Genomic DNA, 23127 nt, shown 5'->3' with positions numbered 1-23127 from the left:
GCCGGTTGAGCTATAGGCGCCGAGCCAAGATGCACCCCTTTCCAAGGAACTACACCCTGGGGGCCAGAGTAAAGTAGGTTTCAGCCCACCTCCCTAATTCTAGAAGACTTCAGAGAAGGCTTGATGCCTTAGTGTTGGACAAGCAGGAGAAGAAAAACAAAAGGATAAAATATCCTATGAAGAAAAGGCACATGGGTCCTTGCTCAGATTTGTCACCCTCAGCTTGTATTAGTCAAAGTAGCTCAAGCTGGGAACTTGATTTCAAGTTCATCCATGACTTTTAATAACTCCAGTGCCTGACAATAACAAACATGAAGGCTCCCTGGAGGAAGGCATATCTACGTGAGTCGTTATAAAAATTTTGAGACACACAATGTAAAAGCCACATGGATGGAAACAAATGAAGCCCCCGCAGCAACACCAACAAGCCGAGCAAGTTAAAACCTGGACGTGTGAATCAGAATGGACACTATTGACTGTGTTTCATGGAAGTGAAATAATGGACACAGTCTGTCTTAGAATGTTCATATCTTAGATTTGGAGGAGCCCTTACAAATCAGGTCATTGACCAGCAACTATTCAAAAATAACTAAGCACAAAAGAAAACAATATGACTAAGAACTAGTAGAAACAACAGACAGCAGAAATAACCTGTTCTAATTTTGAAATGTGCATTATCAGATACAGATTTTAAAAGTTACGTTTACACTTGAAGACAAAGGAAACTATAAAACATGACTCACCAGATGTGATGAAGAACCTTTCAGAATTTCTAAAAAATGATGACTAAAAGAAAATTTAAAGTTTGATAAAGGCCCATTAAGAAAACATAGTAATCTTTTAAATTGCACATCAAACAATAGGTCTCAAAATAGGTGAAGCAAATCCAATAAAGGTGAAAAACAAAACAGGGAAATTCACAATTATAGGTGGGGACTTCAATACCCTACTCTTGGCAATTACTCCTAGTATATAAAACTACTAGACAGAAAATCAGCCAGGACATAGAAGGAATGAACAACACAATCAGCAACAGCTGTAACTGGTATGTGTGGTGCTCTCTGACAGCAGCAGAATGTACATTTTTTTTAAGAATTCAAAAAATATTCACAGAGATAAGTGAAAACTGTAAAGAACCTTATGCCAATAGATTTCGAATCTTATATCTAATGCACAAAATCCTATCAAGTATAAGTTGCCAAAATTATAAAAAATTCTGAATTATAACCAAGAAAGAAATCAGTAATCAAAATTTTTCACATAACATAAACTCTAGCCTCATAAGATTCACTGATGAGTTCTATGAAATACTTAATTTAGCCCTACACACAAGCTTTCTTGGAGCATAGAGAAAGAGGGAATTCTTCAACACATTTTTAAGGCCAGTATCACCTTGATACCAAAACCTGACTAGGATAGTTAAGAGAAAGGAAAAATATAGATGTATCTTTTTTTCTATAAAAAATTAGCAAAGCAAACCCACCCAATACATTAAAAAAATATTATCTCAACCAAGTTGGTTCCATCTCAGGAATGCAATGTTAGTTTAAGATTAGAAAATGAATCAGCACAATTCACTGTATTAACTGACTAAAGGAGAAACTCACACAATCATTTTAAGTTACAAAAAAATTTGATAAAGTTCAATATTCATTTATGACAAAAGCTCTCAGACTAGGAATAATAGGGAACGTCTCTTAAAGTAACATATTTGCCACAGCAGAGTAGGCTAGCTCTGATAATAAATCTTCCAATTTCAAGGGCTTACCATATTTAAAGTTAATCTCGCATCAGATAAATCTCATGTAGGTTCAAGAGATGTATAAGGCAGTTTTCATGGCTAATCAGCAGAGCCCATATCTGTTCCAAAGTAGATCTTACCATCTCACTGGCACCATATTCTTCCAAAGTCAATGGTGGCCTGCAAAATTCACCTACAGCCCATCATCCACCAACCCTAGCTGATGCTAAATCCTAGCCCTTCATCTTTCATACTTAAAATTTCTATTTAGGCTTAGACACTACTATAACTATTGTTGTACACATATTTAGAAGAGAAGACTAGTGCTCCTGTTAAGTGCCTCAAAGGGCAGTCATGATGTTCCTCAGGCACATTCTGACCCTAACTGTCCACTCTGCTATAGGGAACCCTTGCCTGATCTCTACCCTCACGGCCATCCTCTCATGAGAAATGCCACTCCCAGGTGTAGAAGACTCTAGAGGGGAAGCATGTGATCACTGAAGTAGTGACTTTACTCTTGCCTAAGGAAAACCCCCACCCCCAGAGAGAATGCCAGCAACTGCTCTCATCAAGAGGCATGAGATTTTTAGCACCTGCCTGAATTCAGCTGCCAGGCAGCAAGCATCTATCCATATGTGTAACATCACTGCTCTCCCTTGCCTAGGAAAGTACCAGGTGGTCCAGGGCATCATCTCTCCTGTCAACGACAGCTATGGGAAGAAAGACCTTGCACCTTCCCATCACCGAGTGGCCATGGCCCATCTGGCCCTGCAGACATCCAACTGGATCCAGGTGGATCCCTGGGAGAGTGAGCAGGCACAGTGGATGGAGACGGTGAAGGTGCTGAGGTAACAAGGGGTCTGGGGTCATACTCCTGTGTGATGACCGGGGCCATGGGAGACTTCTGCAGAGCCCATAGGGTGAAAGGCAGAATGATTATTGAGAAGGGTTTCAGCCAGGCCTTCTTAGTCAAGATCCAGGAAGCACTTCTACTGAAGAGAAAAGAGACCCAAAAGATTCACATTTTCAGAGAGATCCCTAAGCAGAAAAAAAAGAAAAGAAATTATAAACAGCTGTCTTTCAGGGTGCCCTTTATCAAAACACTCAATCTTCTTTCTGAAGGCTGTGGCATCCGGGTTCAGTCCAGCCACTCAAGGACTGTGTGACTACAGGCAAGTGATTTGACTTCTCTGAACACACATTCCTCGTTTGCAAAATGAGGATGATAAAACCTAATGAGGATTTGAAAAACGTAAATAACTTTCCTGACCCATAATTACGTAGTAATGTTCAGTCAGTGGGATCTTTTAATATTGTTATCATTGTCTCAACTGCATCTACATAATAAGCCATCTTTTATAATTGTACAATTCCTGGGTTTTATAAATCCAAGCTTTTATGTAAAATAGAAAAAAAAGCTATAAATCCCAAAATAGTTACTCAGAATTATCTTTTTCTTCTGGAATTGCTGTTAGTATTCAGCACAAGTAAAATAGCTGTTTAAAAGGCCCTAAGCCATCCCTTCACATTAGGACACTGAGAGTCTGACAAAGATGCAGAAAGTCCCACCTGCCCTGGCTGTCAGAGGGGATTGTGAGGCAGGCGCCTCTCATCGCTAATGGCAACCAGCTCTGCTGGAGGGGATTGCACATTGTGGTCCATGTCCTTTGTCTGTCTGGAAGCACGTGCATTGGCAGGGAACAGGGGCATAAAGGGCAAGGTGTGATAATTGGCAGGCTTGTTTATAATGTGTTTTGGTTTTCATCAAAGTCACTTGGGAGAAAAATGTTTACCTTTTTAGTAAAAGCAAACAATTTAGTTTCCATATTCTGGTTCTTATTATTTGCCTTTTACTAGGGAAAGAGCCAGCCAGAAACATTCAGCCATTATAATTCTGCTTCAGAGCCTGTTGCCAAATTAAAAGGAAAGCAAATGTGAAATAATTGTTAGGATTCGTGCTCCCTTTTATTTTTTAAACTACGCATTGATGTACGTAGACTCATCTACTGAAAATTACATAAGGAATAAATTGACACCTAGATCATTCTTTTAGAATGAGTCATGCAGTCATCTCTCATTTATCTAGGCTAAGAGAGAGGAATAGAAGCAAAAGAACTGGATAATACAACAAATAATTCCGCATTAGTAAGGAGGCAGAAACAGACACTTTTTCCTCCACCCTGTGAGAGGCAGTGTTGCCTGGGGCACGGGTTCGGGAGCCAATTTACTAGCTGAGTGACTCAATAGAAGTGATTTAACCTACCTGAGCCTCAATTACTCACCTAATAAAATGGAAATGATATCACCTACTTCACGAGGACACTGTGTGAATTAAATGAAATGATGCAGGCAAAACACCTGGTTCATGGTAGGTGCCACCTTCCCTGCTTCCCTAGCCCTGGCCTGTCATTTGTCCTTGAAACAAAGAAGCCATTCATGGATAGGAGTTGAACATAACACCATTTACGGTTACTAGTGCTTTCTGCTGCAAAATGTAGGTGTGAATGAAGATTTTGCGGAACACATTCTTTTTGTTGTTTTTTTACTATATCCTTTAGTTCTTCTCAATGCTGACTGTGCACTGGAATCTCCTAAGAAGCTTTTAAAAGTACTCATGTTTGGGTCTCACCCAAGACAGAGACTGAGATGTCACTGGTGTGGGTTGGCGCATCAGGTTTTTAAAAACTTCCTGGTGATTCTAATGTATGGCTGGGGTTGGTCCCCACAGACTCAGTTGCCAAGTATGTGAATGAGGCTTATGTTAGTACGGAGACCATCCAAACCAGGAGTCTCAACCCCAACTATAGGAGTCATTTGGGAAGCTTTTCTTAAATGTTCACCTTTTCCCACCCCTACCCCCAGAGAATTTGATTTGTCTGGGGTGGACTTTAAACATGATTATTTTTATAAAGGTCCCAAGATTATTTATTTTGTGCAGCCAAGGTTAAAAATTATTGATATAAATTGGTAAACACAGTTTTACCAAATAGCTGATCAAGATTTTTTATTATTTAGGGCCAGGCGTGGTTGCCCATGCCTATCGTCCTAGCACTTGGGGAGGGTAGATTGCTTGAGTTCAGGCGTTCGAGATCAGCCTGATCAAGAGCAACACTCCATCTCTAAAAAAGTAGCTGGACATTGTAGTGGACACCTATAGTCCCAGCTACTTGGGAGGCTGAGGCAAGAGGATCACTTAAGCCCAAGAGTTTGAGGCTGCTATGAGCTATGATGCCATGGCACTCTACCAAGGTCAACAAAGTGAGACACTGTCTTGGAAAAAAAAAAAGATTATTTTCTTATTTAGAGTGAGCTTCATCTTTAAACTATCAATTACATTAGAAACTGTGTTTGATGACAAACCTTTTCCTAAAACTACCCAAAGTGGTTTTTGTTTTTGTTTTGTTTCTGATATCAAAAACCTGATTAAAATTGTAGTCAGGTATATTAGTGTGATCCCTGCCAGTAGAAAAAAAGAAAGAAAAAGAATTGTAGTCAGGTGATTTAGAAGTGTGGTAGAAGCCCACGCCACCCTTTGCTCCATTTACTATTCTCTTGATAAATTCCACCGCAAACCTACATCATAGTGACAGTAGCAGATATCTCCAGGATGGAAATTCACTGCCGGGCTTATGGAAGATTATTTTTCTCTTTGTCAGATTGTTCATTTTTATGCTAATTTTTAAAATCTAGGCCAACTTTCATACCTTTAGGGCATTTGATAACTTATTTCACTCCTCTGTTTCCCATGTGGTGGGGAGAAGGCCTTCACAAGCCATCTGATGTGGTCCATTGTGGTCATCTTCGCCATTTCATGTGTCCTTTGCAAACATGGTCTTATGGTGTCTTCATTTTACAGATGAGGACACTGAGGCTCAGAGAGGCTAAGTTAATCACTGTCACACAACAAGTAAGGAGGAGGTGGAGCCCTAGGCTGTTCAACCCTGAAGCTACGGGGATAGCCATCTTCAGAAGCAGGGATCTGCAGATTAGGACGTGATGTGGCTGCCTCTGCTCTTGCCACAGGTACCGTCTCTGGGGTCTAGACCACAGAGGCAGCAGAGAGCATGCTCCCAGGGTCAGTCCACAGGCCCAGGGCATCAGGTAGGAAGGCAGCATGAGGAAGCAGTGGCCACTGCCTCAAAGAGGCAGAGTGAAGTCTGTGGAAAAGGTGCATTTTGAACTGAAAGTGACATTTGCATAACAAAGGTCAGAGATTTCAGCTAGTATTCAGAGTAGGGTCAACTTGAACTAGCAGCTTCAAGGTAAGTAAATTAAATGCCAATCACCACCTTTTATTGATCATGTGTTCTATGTGCCAAGCTCTTGCACATATGTTATATCTAGTCAGCTCAGCAACTTGGAGAGGTAGGTGGGTGCAGCCCCATTTACCAATAAGGAAATGGAGATTTTAGAGAGTGCAGGTGAGACTCAAATGTACCTCAGTCTGACAGGAGAGCCCACACAACCAAGGAATGAATCTTCAGAGATGGATCAAAACCAAAGTAAGAAAACAATGATTAAAGCAAGCGTCCAGCCAGGCTGTAAGAAGCTTCCTATGAGATAATCAGGAAGGGCTCTGGAGCAGGTTAAATGTATTCACGTGTCCAGTCTTCCTATTCGTGGAGGGGAGCATGTTCCTAGGTGCTAAGAATGTAAAGATGAATTAAACAGGGCCCTGTTCACAATGTGGTGGGGAGACAGACTGCGAGTAATGGTAATGATAACAGCTAACATCGACGGGGCTCTTTCTCTGGACAGGCCGGTCCTAAGCTTTTCAGTTAGTCTCCACAGCAGCTCTCTGTGTTATGTACTGTCACTGCCCTCCATTCTACGGGTAGGCAAACTGGAGACCCCAAGATTCCACAGCTGCTAGTTAGAAGCAGACAGTAATTCCACAGTTTAGCATCTGCACTGTGCCCTCCTTCCCAAATAGCAATCCGCAGCAGGCCACTTGCCCAGCATTTCGCAGGGAGAAGCACTTTCTCATCACAGTCTTGCGATGCTGGGTGTAGATGAGGCCAGTGAGGCTCTCCTCCTGGACTGTTAGTGACCCGTCCAGGATCATTCCAAGGAAGAGAGCCTGACCTTGAACCCACCCACCCACTCTGGCTGTAAAGTATACGCTTTTTCCGCTAGGCACTGCCCCCTCCCAAATACAGCTCTAGCAAATGCATAATACAGCAAGTGGAAGATGGAAAAGCAAATTGATGCAAAGAAGGGTGCGTGGTGAGTGCCTGTGTTTGATAAGAAGAGAAAGCACAGGCGTCTCTTGACTTGCAGAACATAGATTGCTTTAAACGCTGGGCATGCCACACTGATGTCAGTCTAATCACACTTGAAATGCTCAGTGCACTTGGCACGTGTTAACTCCTTTAGTGTTCATGACCACCCGTCAAAGGTGGGCACGATCATGATTCCTTGTTGGCAGCTACAGGACCATCCACAGAGAGACCTGCAATCACTCACCCACAGTCGCACAGCCAGCTGGTAGGGGATCAGGGATGCAGCCCAGGCCATCTGGCTCCAAGCCCTGCTTGGCCATCACCCTACTGCCTCCTAAAGTGCTAGCTTCTAATAAGGGTGAGCAGATTTTTCAGGAGCCAGCAGTGGGCCATGTGCTGTGCCAGCACATACTGTGCGTGGCTAGTTTGCCTTCACGGAAGTCTAAAAGGAGGTGGTGGTGTTATCCACGCTCCACAAACAAAAACATGTGTTACGAACTCAGGTCTCATAGGCACGTCTTTAAACCCAACTGGATACTGATTCCTTTTATAAAAGTGAAAAATATTGAAGAAAATGTTAAAAAGAGTAGAAATGAGCTAATTTCCCTGCTCTCACACAGGAGGCACAACCTTCTGGGCACAGGTAAGGCATTAGCGGCCTGCCTGGTTGGGTGACATCTCTGAGGCTGAAAGGTCAGATTAAACAATTGGCAGAGGGAAGGAGCTATGTTGGACCTTGGATGGCTTTCTATCCCAGCACCTAGCACCATGCCTGCCACATCGTAGGCCCTCAGCAAGTATTTGCAGAAGGAGCAAACTAGAAAGGATAAAAGCAGGTTGAGACTTAAAATCTGACAAGCCCCGGGTGGCTTTGAAGGCTGGAGGACAGACACCCTGAGCCATGTGTTTACAATGCAGGCATCATCACAGCAAACTGCTCAGATCTCCGCCCCAGACAGAAGGGCCCGACCACGGCAAGGCACTCTCCCCAGGCCATGCAGGTGGGTGTGACCCTCTTGTCTGCAGAAGATGCCAGGGATTCTGTGAGACCTGGGGTGGGGGTCGGGTCACAGCTGCAGAGGACTTGAGCCCAACCTTCTGGGCACAGGTAAGGCATTAGAGGCCTGCCTGGTTGGGTGACATCTCTGAGGTTGAAAGGTCAGATTAAACAATATGGGGAGGGCTTTGGCAGAGGGAAGGAGCCCATACTAACAACCGCAGCTGGGACAGGTTTCACAGGGAAGGTACATTCTCAACTGGGCTCCATTTACACCCTCTGTCCAGCGTGGAGCAGGAGTTGATTGTTCTCCTACTACCCACTGTAAATTATTATGCTAATTTGGGATTTTGTGCCCCAAAGGAGTTTACCTACCCTTGTGACTTGTGCTTATGACATGGATTACGGTCAGGGCCACATGAGGATAAACTAATGAGTGCTGCTAGGGTTCTTTTTAAAGCCTTAGCCTTTTGAGTATAAACTATGCCATTATAAAATCTGAACAGAGAGACTAACACTTTATAGCAGTGTTACTCAATACTTTGCTCAGGAGAGGAAACTTGTTTTTAAAGGGATTTAAAATCAATTTGGGTTATCTTAATTTGTAAGCCTGGGTTTCTCCCCTGTTCTCATCTCCTGGCATTTGATGGAAGCTTATTGGCTGTGACTTCAGCATATGAGCTACCTTGGTGTCAGGGTCAAATGCATAGCCCTCCCAGGCAAACAGGCAAGAGCATTGTGTGGTCTCGGAAGGAAGATTCTAGCAGGCCCCCATCTACAGTTTCCTTACAGCAGGGTCTCACGACTTTGGTTGGTGGAACACTACTTCCAGATCAGAAAGATTCAGGAGTGCCAAGGTTAATCACATATGAAATGGTTTCTTTGCTGCAGGACTTTTCAGAGCCTTACCTATGGCCATATGCATTATATGAATTTTTTATCAATATTTCTCAGAACTAGTGCTCCCTAGAACATGATTAGGAAACAGTCTTCTAAAAGGATTTGGAAATGCCACCAGGCCCTAAAGGTACCATGCAGCAATCCCCCAATGCTGGCCAAAGGATTACTCACAGCAGAATGTAGGGCTTGTTGAAAACACTAATTCCCAGGCCTGTTCCAGACCTCCAGAGTGGGAGTGGGGCCTCGGAATCTGGATGTTTAATAAGCACTCTGGGGATCCGCTCCATAGCCAGTTCTGGGAACCGTGTGCTAGAGGAGTCTCAGAAGGAGTTACAGCGTCTCCTGTCTACATACAATGTTTACTGTATTCTCCGGTCTCTCTGTCTGCTCTCAGAAATCAAGTACAAGCTCCTTCCCGCCCACCCCTGTCTCATTCCCAGCCTCTGCCTCCTTTCGGCATCACCTACGGCTCAGCAGGCCCTCCTTAAAGGATTCCGCAGATATTCCCTGAGCACCTTCCCAGGACAGGGTGTGGGCTCAGGCAGGAACAGTCAACTCCAAGCTGGAGATGGGGTGTAAATGGAGCCCAGTTCAGCATCTACCTTCCCTAAGAAACTGGTCCCAGCTGCGGTCATTAATATGGGCTCCTTCCCTCTGCCAAAGCTCTTCCCATATTCTCTTCAGATACACTTTTCTAGAAGCTACAAGCCTGTTCTGTTTGGCCCTATACTGTTGAGCACTCATCCCTTCTCTCTTTCTCTCTATTTAGACCCTCACTCCTACTTACCTTGTTTTGTTCTGAAGTAACTATTAAAAAGGGAAGTTTATAGAATGAAAAGTGGGCTTGTCAATTTACCAAAATATATCAGAGACTTTAAAATATCTTTGTGGTCTTTTCTTGATAAATTTCCCTTATAGGAATCTGGCTAAGGAAAGAATTAGAAATTGGGACAAAGATGTATGCAGAAAGATGTTTATTATAGTTGTTTTTACAATGGCAAAACGTAAAAGCAAACTCAATGTTTAAATATAAAGGGGGCCAGGCACAGTGGCTCACACCTGTAATCCTAGCACTCTGGGAGGCCAGAGTGGGTGGATCACTCCTTAGCTCACAAATTCAAGACCAGCCTGAGCAAGAGTGAGACACCGTCTCTACTAAAAATAGAAGAAAAAAAAAAAACAACAAAGCAGGTGTGGTGGCACAGCCTGTAGTCGCAGCTACTCAGAAGGCTGAGGCAGGACGACCATTTGAACTCAGGAGTTTGAGGTTGCTGTGAGCTATGAAGCCATGGCACTCTACCCAAGGTGACAGAGTGAGACTCATTCTCAATAAATAAATATAAAAGGATGTGTAAGTAAATTATGTTGTATGTGCAGGATGAAGAACCTACATAAAGTTTTTGATGATATGGAGAAATACTATAAGTGGAGAAAAGTCAGGATAGGATACAATAATGTATATAGTCTCAAGTATATAAAAATGGGAATATATTTCCACATCTGTATGCATGTCTAAATGTGTGGAAAAGACTAACACACCAAAATATGTAGGGGGTTTGTAAAAATCAGAATTAGTATTGTTGTTATTTTCTACTTTACTTACATATTTCCATACATTTCATAACAAACACAGATTTCGTGTTTATGATCAGAGAAAACTAGAGCAATTAAAAAAAGGAAGGTCAAGGATTTTTTTAGCACACATTTGGCTTTTGATAAGATGGCATGCGTGTTACTAGTGGCATCTTTTCAGAGGACCATTCTGTGGGCTGTGTATTTTATGCGTGTGCTGATACACTCTGGGGTTGCAAAGTATGTGGTGAGCTCAGCATTTGATGGCTGCAGAGCCCTGCTCTCCCATCACCCTTATGATTTGCAGTCTCCTGGGACTCACCCAGAGTTGTATGGATTGCTAAATTCTGGGCTGCTTGGGTGTGACACTTTGGAATCGATGATGCCTCCACCCTTATGAGCCTGACTCTGTCTTTCATGAAGATGGCCCCCAGCTTTGACCGATGGGGCTAAGCACAGCTCAGCAATGTTCAGAGAATTTCTCATCCATACATACAGGCACTTTACCTGTTAACATTGTACACTGAATATCCCAAGGTGGCCTTGTGTGGTTAGTGTGGGTGCCACCCAGCAGATGCTTCATCTCTGAGGTATCTGTGAGGTGCCATCACAGACCTCACAGTGGCCACATTCCCATGCTGCACCAGGCAAGAAATTTACATTGCATTCTGTCCATCACTCAATTCTCATAACTTTCAAGTAGGTTTTATTCACCCCATCTTACAGCTGAAGAAACAGGTCCATAGGCTAAGGAACTTTCCCAAGGTCCCAACTGACCTAAAATTCAAACCCAGCACCCTCCAACCTCAAAGTTGGTGCTCTTAGATGTCACAGACTTAGGACAATCAAACATTCAAAGAAAAGGTCCCAATGGCCTTTACTTCATTCACATATGAAAATGTGAATTGTAAATTCCTCTATGTAAATTTCCTCTTTATCTGCTTTTAAAAGCTCTTGGCTCCTCAAAGATAGGATACCCTGCCCCCCAGTACCTATATAAACAGGTCATCCTACTTATGTCACTATTTCACTGTTAGGATAAATCATATTGACAGCCTTTATTCTGTACTCTGGAGTTACATACTTTGGCCTTGGACAGGATCACATGGTCTGAAAATTCCACCATGTTATGAATGGGCTTGGAAGAAATGCGTGAATGCCTTTGTGATCCCTGAAGATAAGACTCCCCAGAGATGGGATGTGAGGCACATGCTGCCATAGAAGTGATCCATCCCACAGTACAGTCATCATGGAATCACAGGCACTACCAGCCTCCCCGCTGTGCCTTTGATTTGGGAGAGCCAGGGAAGTGTGGGCATTTGTTCCCTCTAGGTAAGGCTCAAAATGAATAGTGTTCCTTACTGTCACTGGTCATGAATCAAATGGTACTCAATACAGAAGCCAATATGTAGAAATTGTCCTCACCAGAAAAAAAAAAAAAATCTACTATCTACTGGGAGAAGAAAGTGGTATCTTTTCTGTTCTCTGGCCTGTGAGAACAGAGGGTTTATATCACAGGCCCCAGCAGTCCCTGAAATTAAGAGCACATCACTGAACCTCCCCTACAGAAGGACCATGCAGAAACCATCCAATAGTTTGAGAAGCCAAACACTGGTCTTCTGCTATACTATAGTGGTTGGATAATTAAGAAATTAGAGTAAAATCTCACAGATGAAGAACTGTTCAAATCTACATGTATGTTGTGAGCAATGGGAACATCCTAAATTAGTGAAAAGTGTGAGTTTCTGAATAATTTTTTTTGAGATAGTCTCATTCTGTTGCCTTGACTAGAGTGCAATGGCATCATCATAGCTTAGTGCAACCTCAAACTCCTGGCCCAAGCAAGCCACCTGCCTTAGTCTCCTGAATATCTGAGATACAGGTATGCACCACTACACTCAGATAATTTTTCTACCTTTTTGCAGAGATGGGGTCTCACTGTGTTGCTCAGATTAGTTTTGAACTCCTGGCCTCAAGTGATCCTCCCACCTCAACCTCCCAAAGTGCTGGGAGTACAGGAGGGAGCCACAACTCCCAGCTGACTGACTAACTGTAAATGTAGTTTTAGTGGCTTTAAAAGGCCATATACTTAAGAGGTATTTTATAAATGTTGAATGGCTGTTTTGATGAATAGATTGGTAGATAAATGAGTAAATGGATCCATGAATGAAGGAAGGAAGAATGGTTAACACACATCCCATTCCACGTCAAGCACTGTTCTAAGTACCTTACATTTATAAACTCATTCAATTCTAAAATAACTCTGTAAGGTAAGTACTATTAATAATCCTCATTTAAAGTTGAGATCACACATGCCTCTGAATGGCAGAACCAGAATTTCCAAGGTGTCTAGTTCTACAGTCATAGTAATGACTATGAATTCATGTGTGAATGAGGAAGGAATGTTTGAATATCATTTACTATACCAATCTCATGCTTCCAGAGCATTTGAAAACTGTATTTCCATAATTACATCTGTCGTTTTAAATGAGTCCAGGGTCCATCATCTCATGAGTGGGGAAACTGAGGCCCAGAGGAAGAAAAGTCTTGGCTCCGGTCCCACAGCAGCATCTGCCTGCCTGAGGCCAAGACTCTGCCCTCTCCATGGCACCTCCCGTCTCTTACTGTCCATTCCTCAGCCGCTGTAGTGCTCTCCAGTTCCAGTTCAGATTCCCTCAAAGCTTCCACAATCAGAACCCTAAACTGACCATTTACACCAAGCTTTTCCACAGTGCCTGGTAGCCCTGAAGGCCCTCCTTACCAAGGCTTCGTGGTGACTGTGACATGTCAGCATCCTAAAAGCTTAGCCTTTGCCATCTACAAAAGCTGGAAGCAGCCTCTAGAAGGACCATATAGCCTGCAGCTTGCTTCTACAGTGGACTTGGTTCTTCCTTTTTAGATTAGCCCACTTAGGAGGTACAGGAACCAGGCCAGGAGAATCAGTCTGGTCCATAGCACGCCAGGGGCGGTTTCTTGGTTATGATGCAAGTGCAGATTCTCACCAGCAGGCGGCAGCAGAACCTAGCAGTTACAAACGTCCTGGGTGGCAGGAAGCTGCCTGGGTTTGAATTCTGACTTGGTGACTTCAGGCAAGTCACTTGCCTCTCTGGGCCTCAGTTTTCGCCTCTACAAAATGGGCACAGAATATCTACCTCATAAAACTGTTGTTAGTGTTATACACACAAAGCACGTGCTAATAGTGCCCATAAAAATCACCAATAAATATTAGGTATTATTTTACCATCACAATCAGCATTCTTTTAGAACAAATTCCAAAGGGTTATCCACATTGATCAGTTGTTCTCGACCTTCTTCTTCTTTTTTTTTTTTTTTTTGAAGCTGAAATGAAAAGACCACCAGCTTTCTTGGTATCCAAAGAGCCTTTATCGTTAATCTGTATGATGAGGTTTTTATGTAAGTATACCAGTCCTAGTACTGTTCAGTAACACGATGGCTGAAATAGATTTCAAATAGGGCAGACACTTGTCTGAGGCCCACAGCTTGTTGGTCTTAGCACTTTAAGAACCTTACCTTCCATCAGAAGACGTGGTTCTGGGTGAGGCACAGCCACCTGGGAGCCCTCTGGCATGGCTCAAATGACTACAGACAGACTTCTGCTGAAAAACAAAACAAAACAAAACAAAACTTTTGTATAGCCTGGCACTTTGCCAATATTAAACAAACTATTGATAAAATTATAAATTTCAACTGTACTCCCTACAATAGTTGCACATTCGTTTGCATGCTCATTCTTTTTAACTCATAGACACAGAGACATTGAAATCTCGATACGCTCCACACAAAACATTTTGCTAGTGGTATGTGATTTCTCTTTCCCAGCAGCTGACCCTTCTGTAACTTTGCTGGGTCCACCCTTGTTTTCACAGCTGTGCCTGAGCTGAAGCTCCTCTGTGGGGCAGACTTCTTGAAGAGCTTCCAGACCCCCCACCTCTGGAAGGACGCACACATCCAGGAAATAGTGGAGAAGTTTGGCTTGGTGTGCGTGGGCCGCATGGGTTATGACCCGAAGGGATACGTCGCAGAGTCACCCATCCTGCAGAGGTACCAGCACAACATTCACCTCGCCAAGGAGCCTGTGCAGAACGAGATCAGCGCCACATACATCAGGCGAGCCTTGGGCCAGGGCCTGAGCGTGAAGTACCTGCTCCCTGATGCTGTCATCACCTACATCAAGGACCACAACCTCTATTCCAAGGACAGTTCGTGGAAAGGCAAAAGCACCCAGAGCAACGAGAGCAAACCAAGCTAGGGAGAGACTCAGCAGGATGCCTCCTCCCCACGCTCCTGCTGGGGAGAGGCAGTTAAGGTCTTTGTTTTGTTTTGCTTTGTTTTTGCTTTTCCATTTTTTATTTCTTTTATTTCCACAATGATTTAACTTCTGAGGAGTTGTCTATCTCAGGAACAGATATCTTATGATGGGGACAGAAAATGTGTACATCACAAGGATAGACATTTATCAAAGAAGTTAAAATGGCGTGGCAGATCGTTAGAATTAGGCAAAATCCCTTAGAACTGCTGAATGAAGAGGCCTTCTTATTTTGTGTAAATGGCAATCATGGCGTGCACACTGAATGCGGTTCTGAGCATGGCGGGGGGGGGCCCCCGAAGGTCAGATCAGAATTGCCCACGATGCATTTTTTAACTAGGAGCAGATGCAGTGAGCTGGTCTTGATTGGAGAGATTTGACAGGATGCTAATTACTGAGCAGTAGGCTTTGTCAACACTCTTGTTTCTAACAGAATATTAACTGAGGAGTCAAAAATTTGGTAACAGGACATTGCTGATTTACTGAATTTTCCCTTACAAACCATTGTCTGACTGCCTGCTGGCCTTTCATAAAGTTTAAACAAAACATTTTCTAAGTAGTGACCCTGAAGCAGTATTTTTGATAGATTAATAACAAGTATTTTTAACACTGCTGTACCATAAATGCCACGGTCCTTGACTTCCTGGTTTCTAAAAAGGAACTGAGGTAAACCAGATGCCTCTTTTAAAGGATGTTTTTGAATGTTTTATGACTGCCTGCCTGTTTGAATATTGGCAAAGGGATGAATAATAAATTGACATCAAAAAGTACTAATGCAAAGTTTCTCCGTTTTCTTCTTTTGTTATATTATTTATGCCCGATATGCCTTCTATTGCTCTTCTTTTAGCTGCTCCATGAAATTTGCTACTGTTTCAATCAAGCGGGTATGAACTTAAAAGTTTGCCTTCCCAGGTAGGAGAAGTGGAGGAAACAATTGCTTTTCACTGCCATCCATGCAAACGGTGCTCTAATCCAAAGCCCTTTTCAGGTGGGACTTGAAAGATGAGAACAGGAGCCTCTTGAGTGTTCAGGCTTTGTCATTCTACTCCCAGCTTAGGAAAGGTTGTGACTGGCCTCTTTCTGTTTGGTTTACCCCTTACCCTTGCTGACCACACGACTGAATACATCCAGAATTTACTTCTCCATAGTCTCACTCTGGTTCATCCTTGCTACAGATTTAATCATGAAGAAACACAAAGGGCCAATTGGACAGAATCTAGTATCTTCCCCCAAAATATTCAGGGTTCACGTGTGTGTTATGAAATAGACGAGTGAAGTAAAATGTCCGCGTTTCCTAGATCCAGAGCAGTGTGGCGATGTCCCCAGACCTCCGTCCCTGCAGTCAGTAAAGCTGCTGGCCATTCCCTACCCTGATTGAGCTGTCTCTCCAAGAGGTCACTAAGGACCCTGCTAATTCTGGAGAACAGGAAGCTGACAGCCCTGTCCAAAAGCTGCCACAGCCAGCTGTGTGCCTTTGCCCAACTCCCTTCCCCACGGTGACCTTCATTTCCCTTGCCTCTCCAGTGGGGGGTCCATTAGACATCCTCCAGATTCTCTGTTAGCTCTGATCATCTAAGACTCTTGAGTGCCTCTGACTTCATCCTCTCTGGCTTTCCTTGGGTCCAGCACTCTTCTAGCCAGACTAGAAACTTCTCAAGCTCGGCGCATCTTGGTTTTATTGGCTGATGTATCCCACATGCCTAGAAATGTGTTACTCAAAGCGCAGCCCCAGGCCAGCAGCGTTGGTGTCCCCTGGGAGCTAGGAGGAAGGGTAGAATCCAGGCCCCACCACAGACCCTGCTGACTTGGAATCTGTGTTTTAATACAACTCACTGACCTAGAACAGTGCCCATTACAAGAATTAGAGTTATTTTTATTACTTGAATGTACGATTGAAATTACATGATATTTACTCCAATAAATATCTTCTCCCTTATCCTCAAAGCAATATCGCCTTACTTTTCAGTATAGAAGGCAGAGAGAAAAACAAACTTTAGACAGTCCATGTCCAGAAAAGGGATAAAGAGGGAGGCTAAGGGATAAACAGGGCTTTTCAGCCTCCACAGTCTTGACCTCGTGGACTGTGGGACCGTCCTATGCATTTAGGGTACTGAAGAGCTTCCTGGCCCTATCCCCTAGATGCCAGTAGTATCCCCTCATCATGACATCAAAAATGCCCCCAAGACATGGCCAGATGTCACATGGGGTACCAAATAACCACCCCAAGTTTAAGGATATGGCTGTGAAGAATGTGTATAAGCCGGGTTCTCTGTTTCACAGTCGAAATCAGGAAGCACCAGCTTTAGCATCGTCTCCTTTGATAAAGGACTAGTTGGGGTTGGGAAGACACAGTGCTGTCCACAGTAGGGATCAGAAGACACCTCTGTGAGTCACAGGCAGCCCTCCACACCACTGGAGCCTCCCTTTTGTCCCAAGTCCTCTCAGTGGCTTTCTCTTCCATGTCTTTACAGGCTGAGGAGTCAACACACTCTTGACCCTCTGTACTGACATCCAGGGTCTGGCAAGTGGAGACTCTCAACAAATGGGAACCAGTTTTTATTATTTAAAATTCAGGTTTTATTGATTCAAATCATATTTACTGAGGACATTCCTTATGCCAGAAACTAGACTAAACACAATGAGACACACTCTCTGCCCTCAAGAAAATTATAGTCCTGTGGAGAGTGGGCGGGAACCAGATAATGACACAAGTGCATGTGGGATTACAAACCTGGATGAGGGCTCTGCGGGCAAATGCCAGAGGCAGCGGGCTCACTGCAAAGCTAACGAAAGTTCAGCCTGAGTCTCCCCCACTCGCCTAGGCCCTTTCCAGTGCTCCAGACGGGCCCTAATTATGTGTGTATCTAAGTTCAAATTTACATAATCATTATTCTTTTTCTGAAAAGTGGCCTTCAACATTGTACCAGGTTTATATTCCTTAAAATGCATTGACAGCACAGACAGCAGGGACGTGACAATGGATCTGAGACCCACAGAATGAATTCACAAGACGTGGGGATGTGTGGAGTCAACGGGCTTTCAGAAAGAAGGAGCAGCACGTACAAAGGCCTGAGGCAGAGAGGGCAGAAGGGGCAGCACCTCCTTGAGGAAGGGTAGGTGATTGCATCGTGCACCTGACAGCAGATGTCCTTGAATGCCACCACCTCCTGTCCACATTTTCCATCGACTCAGGACATCAGGCCCAGCTAGGCTTGGAGTGATGCCTGTGTCTTCCTGATCCACGTCGGTATCATGCAGCTCCCACCAGGCAAAACAGGAATTTTAGAGCCTTTCGTTGTCTCTTTCAAAAGAAAACAACAATACAACAAAACCTACTTTATGAAAAATATATGTGCATAAATAAAACATTATATATCTTAATTTCTATACTCTTGCTTTGTCTCACTGATTCATGGAGCCTCCCCTCTTTAGTATCAGAGGAGAAAATATGTTTCGCGGCTGCACTCCTGATTTATTGCGTTGACACTGACCCGCATACCTGATTTCATATTCCTTTCCATTCCCTCAGGTCTTCTCTGCATCTACTTTGCAGGGTGTTTTGTTTATTTTGCAAGAACTGAAAAAAAAGTGCTTTGGGCTCCTGGGTAAATAGAATTTCCAGCCTTAAATAAAGGTTCTTCTGTGATAGCATATGCTACCCAAACGAGAGCAGCTCTGGATCTAGCCTGGGGACAGGATTTTTCATTTATAATACCGTCTGTGTCACTAGGGACAGAATGATGTGAAATCCCATGTTAAACTGACAGCAGTCCAGATTTGCAAGGTATGTCTAGTAATTGGGTTAATGCATGAATATGAATTTCCTCATCCCCGTCCTCATGCTTTCTCTGCTAGCAATGCTTCTGCCCTTCCTTTCTGCAAAGGTCTTCATGAATAGATTGTGTGCAATTTCAGGGATGAATTTATTTTCTTGGGCCAAAACTTGGCATTATAGATATACATGTGTGACTAATAAACAATCTCTAATAATACACCAAGCCATGTGCCTCAGAATATTTTAGTATTGTTAAAGTAAACTCTAAAAGATTGTTTGTGTAGCTGGGCATTGTGGTGGGTGCCTATAGTCCCAGCTACTCGGTAGGCTGAGGCAAGAGAATTGCTTAAGCCAAAGAGTTTGAGGTTGCTGTGAGCTGTGATGCCACAGCGCTCTACCAAGGGTGACGTAGTGAGACTCTGTCTCAAAAAAAAAAAAAGATTCTATGTGGCACTATAGATTTGTAAGGACAAAGGGAGACCCTAAAGTTCATCAGGTCCCACATTTCCAAATTACCAAACACTCAAATCCTGCAAATGAACAGGAGTTTCGCTATCAAAATGGTAACAATGTGTTCTGTGGACAACTTTGGGAGCGCTGCCTTTCTTTCTCCCCTTGGAAATCTGCAGTGTGCGTTTCGCACGCCTGGTCAGTGTTACCTTCTGCATGCTCTCAGATGCAGCTGTTTTCCACCTTTCCTCCGGTCACCTCCCCATCCAAGCTCCCATCATCCTTCTCACCCAGACCCCTGCAGTGGCCTTCTAACAGGGTTCCCTGATCCCCTCCTGACCCCTGCAATCCACTCTCCACATAGGAGCCAGAGCCATTGTGTATGTGCTCATCAGTTCCTGTCCCAAACTCCTTCCCAGGAACCCCATTAAGAAAAGGGAAAGACAAGCCCCAGACTGGGAGAAAACATTTGCAAAACACCTATCTGATAAGTGACATATCCAGGATATGTAAAGAACCCTAGCAGCAAAAGTAAAAAGACTACCCAATTTAAAAAATGATCTAAAGATGCAACTAGACGTGCAGGAGAGGGCTAACACAGCAGACCTACTGCTCGTCAGAAGGGTTCGCTTGTGGGGCTGGTCCTTCCCTGGCATCTGAACACTCGGCTTTGGGAACACTGCCTGTGTTTCTAACTGATAAGGCTGTTTTGTCTTCCTAGGGTACTGAATCCTGCTGTACCAGCCAGCCTGTTTATACAAACAGTGGGATTTATGTGAATGCTTGCTTTCCTTCTAGGAGTTAAGAATTTCAGTAATCACAGTTGGTCACGTGACAGAGAGTGCCTATCTCACCAGGCCACAAAAAATTCCCTGTACTCAGAGTCTCCAGCAGGCTCCCCTGGGCAGAGACTATGCGTGCTATTGCTGCATTTTACCACTGGAGAAAGAAGCATGTGGTATGTGAGCCTCTGCCCCGGAGGGAGAATCTGAAAACCTGCACCCGGACTCCTCCACACTCTGCATCCATGATTTTCAACCACTGTGCCATAAGAGGATCTTAGGTGTGCTGTGAAAATTTTTGAAGATCATTAATTGTTTTTGAAAGAAATTCAAAGCACAGTTAAGTATACTCTTTTTGTTACTCATCTTTTTTGATCAACATAATTTAAGTGTGCTACGGAAGTTTAATTATAGGTTCAGGTGGGCCATCAGATAAAAAAAGTTGAAAAACACTGTTCTCCCTGCTATGTGTCCTTTCCCCATAATAACCAGTGCCCCAGGGATAACTGCCTCTGAGGTCTGTAGAACCTCCAAATAAGACATTTCCCCAAAGGTACATGGATCCCTCTACAGAAATATGGATAATACACGAAAAGGCGTTCAAGTCTTTCAATGTCATTAGGAAATACACACTGGAGCCACTGTGAGGTCCCATTAGAACTATTAAAAGCAATCTACAATTCCATTTCTAGGTATCTACCTACAGAGCTAAAAATCCATGTCCTCTCAGAGTGACATATGCAAATATGTATAGCAGCATTATTTGCTGTGGTCAAAGACAGAATTCAGATTCCAACAACTAGTTTATGTGTAAGCAAATGTATTATATCCTTGCAACAAGATACCGTCTGCCAGTTTTAAAAAGGACTAGTGACACCTGCAACAACATGAATGGGCCTTGAAACGTGCTAAGCGAAAGCCAGAAACAGAAGACGGACATATTATATGATTCCATTTATATGAGACTTCTGTGGAGGCAGAAAGCAGGTCAGTGGCTCCCTGAGGCTAGGAGTGGGGTAGACTGCAGGTGAGCGGGAGGGAACTTTGGGGGTGAGAGAAATGCTCTATAACTAGGGCTGGTGGTGGCTACACACCTCTGTATAAATTACTACAGCTCAAACACTACACATAAAATGGGTAGGTTTGTGGTATTTAAGTTACACTTCAGTAAAAGTGTTTAAAAGAAAACTCCTGGCCTTCCTCGGCTCAGCCTAGGAGGGAAGACCCCAATCCACCGAGGGTGGCTGGCTACACCCCGCAGGTCTTTCCCTCCCTGCTCCATCCAGGGGGTGGCCTGCTTTCTCTCTTCTCCCCTTCTTTGGGTGAACTCCTGTTTCCTCTCCAGCTCTCTCCTCCACAAATCCCTTCTTGCAGGAAGTCCCCTGCCCTTCCCTTTGTGATGCTCCTAACTCCTGAAATTGCTGACTGGTCCCCCAGCTGGCGCTGGCTCACAGTGGGCGCTCAATAAATATTTCATAAAATAATGTCTCAGTAAGCATCTGAATAGTACTGAGAAGCCCGTGATAAACAAACTTATTTAACTTTGTGTAAACTAGTGTTTCTGAAGAATGTTTGCACACCAAATCCCTTTTTATACACATACACTTAATAATATGTGGAACACAGTACTCAGAGGAGCAGTTTAGGAAGTTCTTATCTAAATTTTTTTCTAGTTTTGTGCTGCCACAAACAATGCTGCAATAAATAGCCTTACGCATGAACTTTTACAAGCCAGTGCTTTTGGAGGCTGGATTCCCAGGTGTGGCATTCATGGGTCAAATGGTGTGTGTACTTTTTATTCTTAAAGATGTTGCTAGGTTGTAGACACTAGATTTTTTTTAAGTTGAATTTTTTTCAAAAAGCAGAATCACACAGAGCCACTAAAATTCCTTTTCAGACAATCACCTTCATTCTCCTTTGCCAAAGCCAAAGCCATTTCTTTATTTCAGTACATAATTTGTGATGAAGATTTTCAGGAACTGATTTGCCAGAAAGAAACATACCAATTCGTGGGTAGACACTGATGCTGCTGTTTGCTGGGTGTCTTAGTCAAGGATTACTTTTTCTTTTTGGCAAAAAGGACCATTTCAAAGAAGCCTGAATAAGGAAAGTGGGAGCATCCGATGCCATAAGAATGTCAGGAATGGGAGAGACCCAGGACAGGACATATGTACGCATTTCAGGAGAAACTGGGATAAAAGAAGATACTGACGTTTCCTCTTCCCTATCCTCTTCCTCCCTCCCCTCCCCTCCCTCCCCTCCCCCTCCCTCATCTTTCTCTTCCCTCCTTCTCTCTCCCTTTCTTCTCTCCCTCTTTTCTCTCCCTCCCACCTCTCTCTCCCTTTTTCTCTCTCCCCTCCCCCCCTTCTTTCCCTTCCCTCTGTCCCTCCAGACTGGATTCTTTGCTCCTCAGCAGCTGCTCATTGACCAGCAGCGGTAGCACCTGTGCCCAGCGCTGTGGCACTGAGAGAAGTAGGCCAGGGGAGCCTGGCTTGCACCAGGGGCAGCAGAGTGAAGGGAGTGCAGCCAGCTGGGGAGCCTCATCTTCAGCCCCGCTCTGCAGAGAGCCAGGGTCTTCCTGCCCAAGAGGTGTCGAACACAGGACTTGCAGCACTGAGCCAGGGGCGGGCGCTCAGTCTGCTATGGAAGCCCCACAGCTTTATCTTGTCCCACCCAATCTTTCTAAGATCCCTAATTTGTCCAAAACTTGACTTGCTTCTCAGCTGGGTGGCAAATTGTACAAATGGATATTCATGAGGGGGAATTCCCTCTCATCTCACCATGTCGTCTCATCTGGGGACCTGTCTCCCCTGACACTGCCCCACCTCCCTCCCACCTAAGCTGGAGGGTGGACTCTCGTCTGAGGCCCCACATTCCTACATGTCCCTGCCCAGTACCCTGGTGCACTGACTGCATGGATCCCTCCCTGGAGTATTCTGCACCTGGTGAGGGCAGGGGCTGTGCTGGAATCAGTCCGTGTCTCACAGTGCCCAGACCAAGTGCCCCATGGTGTGCGCTGGTGGGGAGTCCCAGCGAGGGGCTGGCATCCACTCCCCCTTCCTAACAGCATCCAGAGTTTCTTTAAGAGCTCTCTTCCTCACCTGGCAGTGCACTTCCACATGCTTCCTCCCAGAATCAAGATCTGGAGATCAGCAACAGATAAGAAGACTGGATTTGTTTTGCTGGCTATGTCCTAACCAGTTTCTAGTAGGAGGTTACCCTTGTCTGTATAATCTTTCCAGCAAAATTTCTTATTTAACTTCTCCAGAATCTGTGTCATTGCTGCAACTTAAATAGGATGGAGGAAAGAAGGAAAACTAACCCAAATCCTCAGTGAGAGAGGCCACAATCTAGCTGGCAG

General features: G+C 44.1%; 1 protein-coding gene across 1 annotated transcript in view; it reads left to right on the top strand.

The window, feature by feature from the left end:
- The window catches only part of NMNAT3 (nicotinamide nucleotide adenylyltransferase 3), a 95859-nt gene extending 80361 nt beyond the window's left edge, over positions 1 to 15498 (top strand). The window contains exons 3-5 of the mRNA XM_003789439.3: positions 2406 to 2589; positions 7882 to 7964; positions 14320 to 15498. Coding sequence (XP_003789487.1) covers positions 2406 to 2589; positions 7882 to 7964; positions 14320 to 14702 — 650 coding nt within the window. The 3' untranslated portion in view covers positions 14703 to 15498. The remainder of the gene's footprint in view (positions 1 to 2405; positions 2590 to 7881; positions 7965 to 14319) is intronic.
- Positions 15499 to 23127: the final 7629 nt, after the last annotated feature.

This window comes from Otolemur garnettii, unplaced genomic scaffold (assembly GCF_000181295.1).
Source record: "Otolemur garnettii isolate 467f Iridium unplaced genomic scaffold, OtoGar3 scaffold00032, whole genome shotgun sequence".
Lineage (NCBI taxonomy): Eukaryota > Metazoa > Chordata > Mammalia > Primates > Galagidae > Otolemur > Otolemur garnettii.
This window is presented reverse-complemented; position numbering and strand designations above follow the sequence as displayed.